Below are 12500 nucleotides of genomic sequence, written 5' to 3'. Positions count from 1 at the left end.
GCTTGATGAAAAGAACCAACCTGTTATTTATTAATAATAATTTATATGTTTCATACATTAAACTTCACTTTAATGTTACGTTGTTACAACTTTTACTTTAATGTGTTACATTGTTAGTGTTGTGCTTCCTGTGTCACACACACACACACACACACACACACACACACGTGCATAAAAATAACTTTATTTCAAGAAGAAATCAGAACCTGCAGCAGAGCCAATGATTCAATGGCTTCTTCACTCTGTGATTCACATGAGAACATGAGGCCATGAGAACATGAGGCCATGAGAACATGAGGCCATGAGAACATGAGGCCATGAGAAATCTAAAAGCAGCAAAACAAACTCGCTCATGTTGAAGATCTGCAGTCCAACACCACCTCCTCCAGGAGGAGACAGCAGGAGGTGCAGACCTCCTCCATCCTTCCACACAAAAACCACCAAAACACATAAATAGACGTTCTAGAGGACAGAAACTCTTCTGAACTATTAGAATCTAGAGAATAAAACCTCTCATGTAGAAATGTTGGAACCGCAGAACCTGAAGGAACCGAGCAGGTTCTACCAGCACTGGATGGCCTCCAGGAGGAACCTGCTCACAGAACCTCTACGTACCAATGACTTTCCTTTCAGGGACAAACATTTGGCATTTAAATATTTGGAACGTGTTCCTGCTGCAGCCGAGTACTTTAGAACCTCTGGAGAACGTCTGGCAGCGAGGAACAGGAAGTGACCCGTTTGGAACTTTAGTGTTTGTCGTGCAGCCGCGCTCCTGCACCTCTGGGGAAACCGGCCAATCAGAGGCCGAGGGGGCGGGGCCTGGCCTTCCAGGACGTCCCAGGCTCTCCCCGGCCTCTGATTGGCCGGTTTCCCTCCAGAGGCCGGCGGCGGCGCCACCTTGTGACGGCGCCTCGCCATCGCACTTAAAAACGTTTCACATAAAAACAGTGATGTGATTGAAATGAGCGGCGCTCCGGCGCCACCTGCAGGCTGCAGCGGCGCTCCGGCGCCACCTGCAGGCTGCAGCGGCGCTCCGGCGCCACCTGCAGGCTGCAGCGGCGCAGCTGTGGGCCGGAACGTTCTGGACTCGTGTTCTGAAAATAAACTTGAGCTGCAATAAAAAGGTGTGTGTGTGTGTGTGTGTGTGTGTGTGTGTGTGTGTGTGTGTGTGTGTGTGTGTGTGTGTGTGTGTGTGTGTGGTCGTGAGGCAGTGAAATGGTTAAAACACGTGATCAGTCAGTTTTCCTCGACGAGCCGCAGAAGAAGAAGAAGAAACAAAAATAAAACTCAGCTTTTCTTCCCCACGATGAAGAAACGTTCTAAAATCAGTCTTTGAGGAAGACGAGGAGAATAAATAAAGTCGTACCGGCGTTTTAGTGTTTTAGAATCAATGCCGCCGCCACTTCCTGTCCAACAGGAACCTAAAGCCTCTGATTGGCCGAGCAGCAGCACGGGGGGGCGGGGCCAGTCTGTCGACTAGAGGAGGAGGTATGATGAAGATGATGAGGCACTGATTGGTGGGTGGGGGAGGGGGCGGGGCCTAGGCGTAGATCTGGGCGGTGGGGGAGGGGCCTAGGCGTAGATCTGGGCGGGGCCTAGGCGTAGATCTCGGCGGTGGGGGTCCGGGTGTAGATGGGCTTCCTGCCCAGGTCGTAGCTGCCCTCGTCCTTCTTCCTCAGGCGGTGGACGAGGAGGAGGAGCAGCAGCACGGCGGAGGCCACGCCCACAACGCCGCCGGCCACCAGAGCTGCAACACAGCCAGGAAGAGTTGTGACGGAACCACTGAAGTGACGGAACCACTGAAGTGACGGAACCACTGAAGTGACGGAACCACTCGTCGATCTTCTGGAACGTTTCACTTCCAGGAAACGTTTTTACACAAAATCTAGCTTTTACTAAACAAACTGATTTTCTTTGTTTTGAATCTCAACTGGAAAAACATTTTCCTTCTGTCGTCTTTTAAACAGGCTGAAGTTATGAAACCTTTAATGTGTTTAGCAACCACAACAAATAGAACTACAACAACCACAACAAATAGAACTACAACAACCACAACAAATAGAACTACAACAACCACAACAAATAGAACTACAACAACCACAACAAATAGAACTACAACAACCACAACAAATAGAACTACAACAACCACAACAAATAGAACTACAACAAATAGAACTACTACAACAACAAATATAACTACAACAACGACAACTACAACAACAAATATAACGACAACTAGTACAACAACAACAAATATAACTACAACAACAAATATAACTACAACAACGACAACTACAACAAATATAACGACAACTAGTACAACAACAACAAATATAACTACAACAACGACAACTACAACAACAAATATAACGACAACTAGTACAACAACAACAAATATAACTACAACAACAAATATAACTACAACAAATATAACTACAACAACGACAACAAATATAACTACAACAACGACAACTACAACAACAAATATAACGACAACTAGTACTACAACAACAAATATAACGACAACTAGTACAACAACAACAAATATAACTACAACAACAAATATAACTACAACAACAAATATAACGACAACTAGTACAACAACAACAAATATAACTACAACAACAAATATAACTACAACAACAAATATAACTACAACAACAAATATAACGACAACTAGTACAACAACAACAAATATAACTACAACAAATATAACTACAACAACGACAACAAATATAACTACAACAACGACAACTACAACAACAAATATAACGACAACAAATATAACCACAACAATGACAACAAATATAACTACAACAACAAATATAACTACAACAAATATAACTACTACAACAACAAATATAACTACAACAAATATAACCACAACAACGACAACAAATATAACTACAACAACAAATATAACGACAACTAGTACAACAACAACAAATATAACTACAACAACAAATATAACTACAACAACAAATATAACGACAACTAGTACAACAACAACAAATATAACTACAACAAATATAACTACAACAACGACAACAAATATAACTACAACAACGACAACTACAACAACAAATATAACTACAACAAATATAACCACAACAACGACAACAAATATAACTACAACAACAAATATAACTACAACAAATATAACTACTACAACAACAAATATAACTACAACAAATATAACCACAACAACGACAACAAATATAACTACAACAACAAATATAACTACAACTACAACAACAACAGGACAGATGCAGGAATCCTGAGTTTAACTTCAATCCTTCTTAAGACTTTTTAAAACCTTTCAAAAGTAATAAACACAATAATAATAATAATAGTAATAAAACAACAACAACAATAGTAATAACAATAGTAATAATAAAATAGTAATAATAATAGTAATAATAAAATAATAATAATAGTAATAATAATAAAATAATAAAATAATAATAGTAATAATAATAGTAATAATAAAATAGTAATAACAACAGTAATAATAAAATAGTAATATAAAATAATAATAATAGTAATAGTAATAAAATAATAATAGTAATAATAAAATAGTAATAACAACAGTAATAATAAAATAATAATAATAAAATAATAATAGTAATAATAAAATAGTAATAACAACAGTAATAATAAAATAATAATATAGTAATAACAGTAATAATAAAAGCAATAGTAATAAAAAGCAGTTAATGTGTAAAGTTGTGGATTTCATCGTCCTCTGACCTGCCAGAACCTCCGTCTTGTTGAAGACACTGTCCTCGCCGGCGTGCGCCATGAGGACGTTGGACGGCTCGCCGCCCGCCTCGCCGCCCGCCTCCTTGCTCAGGATGTCGTTGCTCGTCTGGACGGCGTCCGGCTCGTGGACGCCGGGCGGCGCCGGCTCGGGGATCCGGTTGTCGTCGTGGTCGTCGGGCTGAGGAGGAGAGACGGAGACAATGAGGCGCCGTCTCGGGCAGAACGCCGGCGAGGGACAGGAAGTGGAGCTGCTCACCTCCGCCGTCGGCCCCGCCCCCCTGCCGGGCGCCTCCCTGCCGGGCGCCTCCCTACCGGGCGCCTCCCTGCCGGGCGCCTCCCTACCGGGCGCCTCCCTACCGGGCGCCTCAGTCGCTGTGGAGGAAACAAAACGCTTTAGTTTAACGAAGCGAAACTGGACGCCGGCTCCGCCTCCTCCTGAGCACCGACCTCCGTCCCCCGAACCGGACGAGTCCTCGTCCTCATCCAGCTCGTCCTCGTCCAGGTAATCTTCATCGTCCTCGTCTTCGTCGTCGGCGAAACCAAAGTCCGAGCCATTGGCAGCGCCGCCCGAAGCCTCCAGGTCGCCGCCGTGCGACGAGGCGACCGTCTGCGTGCTCCTCATGGGCATCCAGGTCTCCGTCTCCCTCACCTGCAGGGGGCGGCAGAGAGGGGGCGGGGCTTAGCCGCATCACAAAGCAACAGCGCTTTGAAGCAGAGATCAGATCCAGCTTTCATCAGATGATGGTGGTTTTGACCGTCTGGACTGAAGCGAGGGGCGAGGTTCACCATCGCCATGACAACCACAAACACCCGCCACCGCAGCCATCCAGACAGGTCAAAGGTCAACGAGGTTAAAAGTGCATCTATTCATTCCCTTGAAAGAAAGAAAGAAAGAATCTTCCAGGAAGAAACGAGGATCCAGAAGAGAAACAACTTTTTAAACTTTTAAAAACATGTGGTGGCGCGTTGATGCTAACGCTAGCTGGCTAACGTCCCGCCGCCGTCGCAGCAGTGACTGAAACTAAAGTAAACATCATGTGACGGAATTTAGTTGATCAACTAAAGCTGAACGCTCCGACTGGAAACTTCCTGAACTCCTGAGACTTGCTGAGTTGATCAACTAGCTCAACTAGGTCAACTAGGTCAACTAGCTCAACTAGCTCAACTAGCTCAACTAGACCAACTAGCTCAACTAGGTCAACTAGACCAACTAGCTCAACTAGGTCAACTAGACCAACTAGCTCAACTAGGTCAACGAGACCAACTAGGTCAACGAGACCAACGAGACCAACTAGGTCAACGAGACCAACTAGGTCAACGAGACCAACGAGACCAACTAGGTCAAGGTTTGACCAGTGAGGACAGATTCTGGACGTCCCGGCTCAACGAGTCTCTGATCTGACAAAATGTCCTGGAAACTCTGTTACTGTTTGACTCTGCAGAGTGAGAGGAGCAGACGGAGACCCTGCGCCTCCTCCTGCTGCTCCTCCTGCTGCTCCTCCTCCTGAACTTTACCCACTGAGTCATGCTGTAAGAAGTCGGTCGTGTCCCAACAGGCTTCTGGAACTTTCTTCTGCCGTCACTGCAGTTGACAAACTCTCCAGACAGTCAGGGGGCGGAGCCTCCAGACAGACTTGGGGGCGGAGCCTCCAGACAACGTTGGTCACATTTCACCAGAATTCTTTCAATCCACCTGAAGTGGTCCTGAAGCCTCCAGCGGAACCGCCCCCCTCCAGTGAAAATGTAAATATCAGACTTTCAAATTAAGAGTTCAAGGAACGAGAAGAGAGCCAGGAACACCCAGAGGAACACCCCGAGGAACACCCCGAGGAACACCCCGAGGAACACCCCGAGGAACACCCAGAGGAACACCCCGAGGAACACCCCGAGGAACACCCCGAGGAACACCCCGAGGAACACCCCGAGGAACACCCAGAGGAACACCCCGAGGAACACCCCGAGGAACACCCAGAGGAACACCCCGAGGAACACCCAGAGGAACACCCAGAGGAACACCCAGAGGAACACCCAGAGGAACACCCAGAGGAACACCCCGAGGAACACCCCGAGGAACACCCCGAGGAACACCCCGAGGAACACCCAGAGGAACACCCAGAGGAACACCCAGAGGAACACCCAGAGGAACACCCAGAGGAACACCTAGAGGAACACCTAGAGGAACACCCCGAGGAACACCCCGAGGAACACCCCGAGGAACACCCAGAGGAACACCCAGAGGAACACCCAGAGGAACACCCAGAGGAACACCCCGAGGAACACCCCGAGGAACACCCAGAGGAACACCCCGAGGAACACCCCGAGGAACACCCCGAGGAACACCCGAGGAACACCCGAGGAACACCCGAGGAACACCCAGAGGAACACCCAGAGGAACACCAGAGGAACACCCAGAGGAACACCAGAGGAACACCCAGAGGAACACCCAGAGGAACACCCAGAGGAACACCCAGAGGAACACCTAGAGGAACACCTAGAGGAACACCCAGAGGAACACCTAGAGGAACACCCAGAGGAACACCTAGAGGAACACCCAGAGGAACACCCAGAGGAACACCCAGAGGAACACCCAGAGGAACACCTAGAGGAACACCCAGAGGAACACCCAGAGGAACACCAGAGGAACACCTAGAGGAACACCTAGAGGAACACCTAGAGGAACACCCAGAGGAACACCCAGAGGAACACCCAGAGGAACACCTAGAAGAACACCCAGAGGAACACCCAGAGGAACACCCAGAGGAACACCCAGAGGAACACCCAGAGGAACACCCAGAGGAACACCTAGAAGAACACCCAGAGGAACACCCAGAGGAACACCCAGAGGAACACCCAGAGGAACACCAGAGGAACACCCAGAGGAACACCCTGAGGAACACCTGAGGTGAAAACAGTTCTGGCAGCCAGCAGTTCAATGTGAAACGGAGACTGAGATGTGGGCGTGTCTTGTTTTGGTTTCTCCTCATGTCAATCTTCCTGGAGGCGGGGCTTCTCCAGCTCTGTGATGTCATCAAATAGAATCAAGGTGTTGAATCAAGGTGTTGAGCGCCCCCACCAGGTAGAACCGAGAAAGATCACGGTGAACTCAAGCTGGAGGGAACCAATGAAAGAACCCTGTGGGGATTATCTGAACCCCAAATAGAACTTTGATGTTTAGATTTAGTAGATTTAGTAGAACATGGACCTTTAAATAAAAGTGGTCTGATTGTAGAAGATGATGATGAATTTTAATAATCGTTTTCTGTCCAATCTTTAACGCCATTAACAGCAGACAACACAGCCTGAAGAGTATCAGAGAGGGGGGGGGGCCCGGTGGGGGGGGGGCACAGAGGAGCATCTGGTGCATTCACACGGAGGAGGAGGAGGAGGAGGAGGAAGAGGAGCTCCATTCATTGCTTCAATTCTGCATTTTTGAAAAGTGGAAACATTTTATATTTGATGATTCCCACAGCGCCCCCTGGAGGAGGCTCCGCCCACAAACACTGCCCCCCCCCCCCGGGGTTTTACCAGAGCTTTCAATAGGTTAAACACCCAGGGGCAAAATAAGAGCATCTTCCCCCTCTAACACCAGATTATAGAGCATCTTCCTCCTCTAACATCAGATTATAGAGCATCTTCCTCCTCTAACACCAGATTATAGAGCATCTTCCTCCTCTAACACCAGATTATAGAGCATCTTCCTCCTCTAACACCAGATTATAGAGCATCTTCCTCCTCTAACACCAGATTATAGAGCATCTTCCTCCTCTAACACCAGATTATAGAGCATCTTCCTCCTCTAACACCAGATTATAGAGCATCTTCCCCCTCTAACACCAGATTATAGAGCATCTTCCTCCTCTAACACCAGATTATAGAGCATCTTCCCCCTCTAACACCAGATTATAGAGCATCTTCCCCCTCTAACACCAGATTATAGAGCATCTTCCTCCTCTAACATCAGATTATAGAGCATCTTCCTCCTCTAACATCAGATTATAGAGCATCTTCCTCCTCTACTTAAAGGTTCCAGACGTCCCCATCCGAGTGTGTCTGCTGGTGGTCAGTTGACCTTTGACCTCCTCCACCCTGCAGCTCCATCATGTTCAGACTCTTGTCAGTAGAAAGAAGAAACATCGTGAGAATCGCTGAGTCGGACAAAAAGTTTCGCTTGAAATCCGACACAAAGCGTTTTATGAGCCTCAGCAGCTCTTTGTGGAGGAAACCTGAGCTGGAGCAGCGAGGAGGAGGAGGAGGTGGAGGAGGAGGACCTCCGTCAGGAGGAGGAGGAGGTGGAGGAGGAGGACCTCCGTCAGGAGGAGGAGGAGGATCAGATTGTGGGCTGCAGGCAGGAAGGACAAAAAGCTCCTCTGAGCTGCCAACATTCCACACACACACACACACACACACACACACACACACACACACACACACACACACACACACACACACACACACACACACACACACACACACACACACACACACACACACACACACACACACACACACACACACACACACACACACAGGTGAGCAGCGTTGGCTGGAGGACCAGTGCTTGTCTCTGATTGGACGCAGGCAGTTGCCCCGGCAACGCCCAGGAACAACTTCCTGTCAGGAGTTGAATGAAAACTGGATAAAAACATTCCAGTCGTTCCTGAAGCTCTCCCCCCCCCCTCCTCCCCCCCCCTTTCATGTGGCACACTCAGAGCGTCTCCATGGTCATCGATTAGAGAACGCAGAGCCCCACATACCAGCCCTTCCGGGGGGGGGGGGGGGGGGGGGGGGTCCTGAGGGCATTCAGCTCCTTCCAAGTGTATAAAATCCTCCGAGGCCAGTCAAGGTCAGAGGTCACATTCCGGAGGAGACACCAGGATGAGGGGGCGGGGCCTCCGTCAGGGACCAGGAAGAAGGAGGCGGGGCCAACATCAGGGACCAGGAACAGTTTGCTGCTCCTGCTCGTCCTCCTCTTCCTCCTCCTCCTCCAGCTGCTCCTCCTCCTCCTCCTACTCCTCCTCCTACTCCTCCTCCTCCTCCAGCTGCTCCTCCTCCTCCTCCTCCTCCTCCTCCTCCAGCTGCTCCTCCTCCTCCAGCTGCTCCTCCAGCTTTCAATTGAAACTAAAAAACTCAGTTTATATGCCAGCGGCGCTCGACGTTTCTGAAAACGCTGCCGTTTGAAAACATACCGACTCCGTTGTCATGGAAACGGAGGAAAACAAAAACATGGCGAATCGTGCTGCTGCGCTCCACCATGTGACGTAGCGCCCGGCTCCACTGCACATGCTCAGTAGAGCCAATCAGAGCCAGGAGTCCTCCGTGGCGTCATGTTCTCCTGGACGTGGTGCTTTTATTTTGACAGTCACCATAATAATTGTTTTAAGTGTTTGTCGTTGCCGTGGAAACGGACATCATTTTTCAGAACGTTGACATGAAGACCAGAAACGTTTCTGAAACGTATAACCGACGTGGTTTCACTTGTTGTCGTGGAAACGGGACCACGTCAGAAAAAACAAACACACAATACTAAAACCACCACTCTACCGCAGATCAACCAGAGCCGCGCTCGGTAGATCAACCAGAGCCGCGCTCGGTAGATCAACCAGAGCCGCTCGGTAGATCAACCAGAGCCGCGCTCGGTAGATCAACCAGAGCCGCGCTCGGTAGATCAACCAGAGCCGCTCGGTAGATCAACCAGAGCCGCGCTCGGTAGATCAACCAGAGCCACGCTCGGTAGATCAACCAGAGCCGCTCGGTAGATCAACCAGAGCCGCTCGGTAGATCAACCAGAGCCACGCTCGGTAGATCAACCAGAGCGCGCTCGGTAGATCAACCAGAGCCGCTCGGTAGATCAACCAGAGCCGCTCGGTAGATCAACCAGAGCCGCGCTCGGTAGATCAACCAGAGCCGCGCTCGGTAGATCAACCAGAGCCACGCTCGGTAGATCAACCAGAGCGCGCGCTCGGTAGATCAACCAGAGCCGCTCGGTAGATCAACCAGAGCCACGCTCGGTAGATCAACCAGAGCCACGCTCGGTAGATCAACCAGAGCCGCGCTCGGTAGATCAACCAGAGCCGCTCGGTAGATCAACCAGAGCCGCTCGGTAGATCAACCAGAGCCACGCTCGGTAGATCAGACCAGAGCCACGCTCGGTAGATCAACCAGAGCCGCGCTCGGTAGATCAACCAGAGCCGCGCTCGGTAGATCAACCAGAGCCGCGCTCGGTAGATCAACCAGAGCCGCGCTCGGTAGATCAACCAGAGCCGCTCGGTAGATCAACCAGAGCCGCTCGGTAGATCAACCAGAGCCGCTCGGTAGATCAACCAGAGCCACGCTCGGTAGATCAACCAGAGCCGCTCGGTAGATCAACCAGAGCCGCTCGGTAGATCAACCAGAGCCACGCTCGGTAGATCAACCAGAGCCACGCTCGGTAGATCAACCAGAGCCGCGCTCGGTAGATCAACCAGAGCCGCGCTCGGTAGATCAACCAGAGCCGCTCGGTAGATCAACCAGAGCCGCGCTCGGTAGATCAACCAGAGCTACGCTCGGTAGATCAACCAGAGCCGCGCTCGGTAGATCAACCAGAGCCGCGCTCGGTAGATCAACCAGAGCCCGCGCTCGGTAGATCAACCAGAGCCACGCTCGGTAGATCAACCAGAGCCGCGCTCGGTAGATCAACCAGAGCCGCGCTCGGTAGAGCACAGACCTTCACCAGCGCCACAGTTGTTTGTAGAACAGAGTTAGCATCGCTAGCATGATAGCCGTTGGCTAATATGGATGCTAACTCGCCTGCCAGGTATCGGCATTACTTTGAAACACAGAGTGTCTCCATGGCAACAGACGCCGATCTCCTTTGATCTCCATGAAGAGCCTCTCATCCACTTTATTCTGAAATGTTTACTTTAACGTCCCAGAATGCAGTTGGTTGATGGTCGATGACAAACAACGTGAACATTTCCTCCAGTTTGGTGCAGATTTAGTGAAAAGTTGCTCAAACATTCTAACAAAGCATCAATTCAATAAACAGCAACTTCCTGTTTCACCTGGAACCGTGGACAGGCGTGACGCAACAGGTGGAGCTGTGTGTGTGTGTGTGTGTGTGTGGGGGGGGGGGGGTCGTTATAAGTGAGGAGACACCTCATTGATCCCCCCCCCCCCCCCGGCCCTCCCTGCCCCCCTAGCAGGGCCCCATGCGGGATCAGACCTCCGCTGACCGACCAGCTGGACTCGGTCCGGAGGAGGAGGAGGAAGAGGAGCAGGAGGAGCAGGGGGAGGAGGAAGAGGAGCAGGAGGAGGCAGGGGGAGGAGGAAGAGGAGCAGGGGGAGCAGGGGGAGGAGGAAGAGGAGCAGGGAGGAGCAGGAGGAGCAGGGGGAGGAGGAAGAGGAGCAGGGGGAGCAGGAAGAGGAGCAGGGGGAGCAGGAGGAGCAGGGGGAGGAGGAAGAGGAGCAGGGGGAGCAGGAAGAGGAGCAGGGGAGCAGGAAGAGGAGCAGGAGGAGCAGGAGGAAAGGAGCAGGAAGTTTACCGGGACTCACCGACTCGCAGGAGACGGAGGAGGTGAAGAGGAGGAGCACGAGGCTCAGGAGGCTCAACATGGTGTCCGTCCGCTGGGCAGCGACTCTGGCGGGGAGCGGCGGCGGGGGGGTCCGGGGAGCGGCGGCGGGGGGGTCCGGGGAGCGGCGGCGGGGGGGTCCGGGGGTCGTCCGACACGAAGCAGCGGTCCTGCTGGAGCTTTTATCCTCTTTTACTCGTCTTTCTCTTCTTCCGCTACTTCTGTCGCGCTCTCTCTCTCTCTCTCTCTCTCTCTCTCTCTCTCTCTCCTCTTTATCTCCTCCTCGCCTCCTGCTCCGCTCCTCCCGCTCACTCCCTCCTCCAATCACAGGCCAGTGCTCCTGGTGACGTCACGGCCCGCCCCACACGTTCGGGAAATTTCAACACGCTGGGCCACGCCCCCTCCCACGAAGCCACGCCCACAGAGCAGGTCTCTGCGGGAGAGGGAAGTTTGACAGAAACTTTCCAGGTTGTTGAAACTTTCACTTTTATTTCTCTGGACTTTATTTTGTTTTCTGTCGCGACAGGAAGTCATTCTCTCATTTCTTCACTTTCTCACAAAATAATAATGATGAATCTCATGAAAACTATTTCTACTTGTGAGGAAAGAAAATAGATCAATATTAGTAGAACCATCAGTTTTATTCTGAAATCTATCAAATTAAAATTACGTCAACAATTTATTGATCGTTTAGACAAAACATCAGACACTTGACTTGGTGGAGGTTCTGATGAACTGACGTGTAATCTACTCCCCAGAGTAATCTACTCCCCCAGAGTCCAGAGTAATCTACTCCCCCAGAGTAATCTACTCTCACTGAGTAATCTACTCCCCCAGAGTAATCTACTCTCACTGAGTAATCTACTCTCACTGAGTAATCTACCTCCCCCAGAGTAATCTACTCTCACTGAGTAATCTACTCCCCCCAGAGTAATCTACTCCCCAGAGTATCTACTCTCACTGAGTAATATACTCCCCCAGAGTAATCTACTCTCACCAGAGTAATCTACTCCCATTCCCCAGAGTAATCTACTCCCCCAGAGTAATCTACTCCCCCAGAGTAATCTACTCTCACTGAGTAATCTACTCCCCCAGAGTAATCTACTCTCACTGAGTAATCTACTCCCCCAGAGTAATCTACTCTCACTGAGTAATCTACTCCCCCAGAGTAATCTACTCCCCCAGAGTAAT

The 12500-nt window shown here is 50.0% G+C and overlaps 1 protein-coding gene across 2 annotated transcripts; it reads right to left on the bottom strand.

Moving 5' to 3' along the window:
* Window positions 1-164: 164 nt before the first annotated feature.
* On the bottom strand, window positions 165-11533 carry sdc4 (syndecan 4). Of its 2 annotated transcripts, none has more exons than XM_080522001.1 (5): window positions 11293-11533; window positions 4206-4411; window positions 4019-4070; window positions 3751-3940; window positions 165-1747 (listed from the first exon to the last, which is right to left on the bottom strand). In XM_080522001.1, exons 1-5 carry the CDS (start codon window positions 11350-11352, stop codon window positions 1596-1598), a joined length of 660 nt encoding a protein of 219 aa, XP_080378127.1. In that variant the 5' UTR covers window positions 11353-11533; the 3' UTR covers window positions 165-1595. The 2 variants fall into 2 exon arrangements, with proteins under 2 accessions (XP_080378127.1, XP_080378126.1); XM_080522000.1 differs by having other exon boundaries at window positions 4019-4134; window positions 4210-4411.
* Window positions 11534-12500: the final 967 nt, after the last annotated feature.

Source organism: Blennius ocellaris, assembly GCF_963422515.1.
Source record: "Blennius ocellaris genome assembly, contig: SCAFFOLD_273, whole genome shotgun sequence".
NCBI lineage: Eukaryota > Metazoa > Chordata > Actinopteri > Blenniiformes > Blenniidae > Blennius > Blennius ocellaris.
Note: the sequence above shows the minus strand (reverse complement) of the source record. Positions and strands in the feature narration are given on the sequence as shown.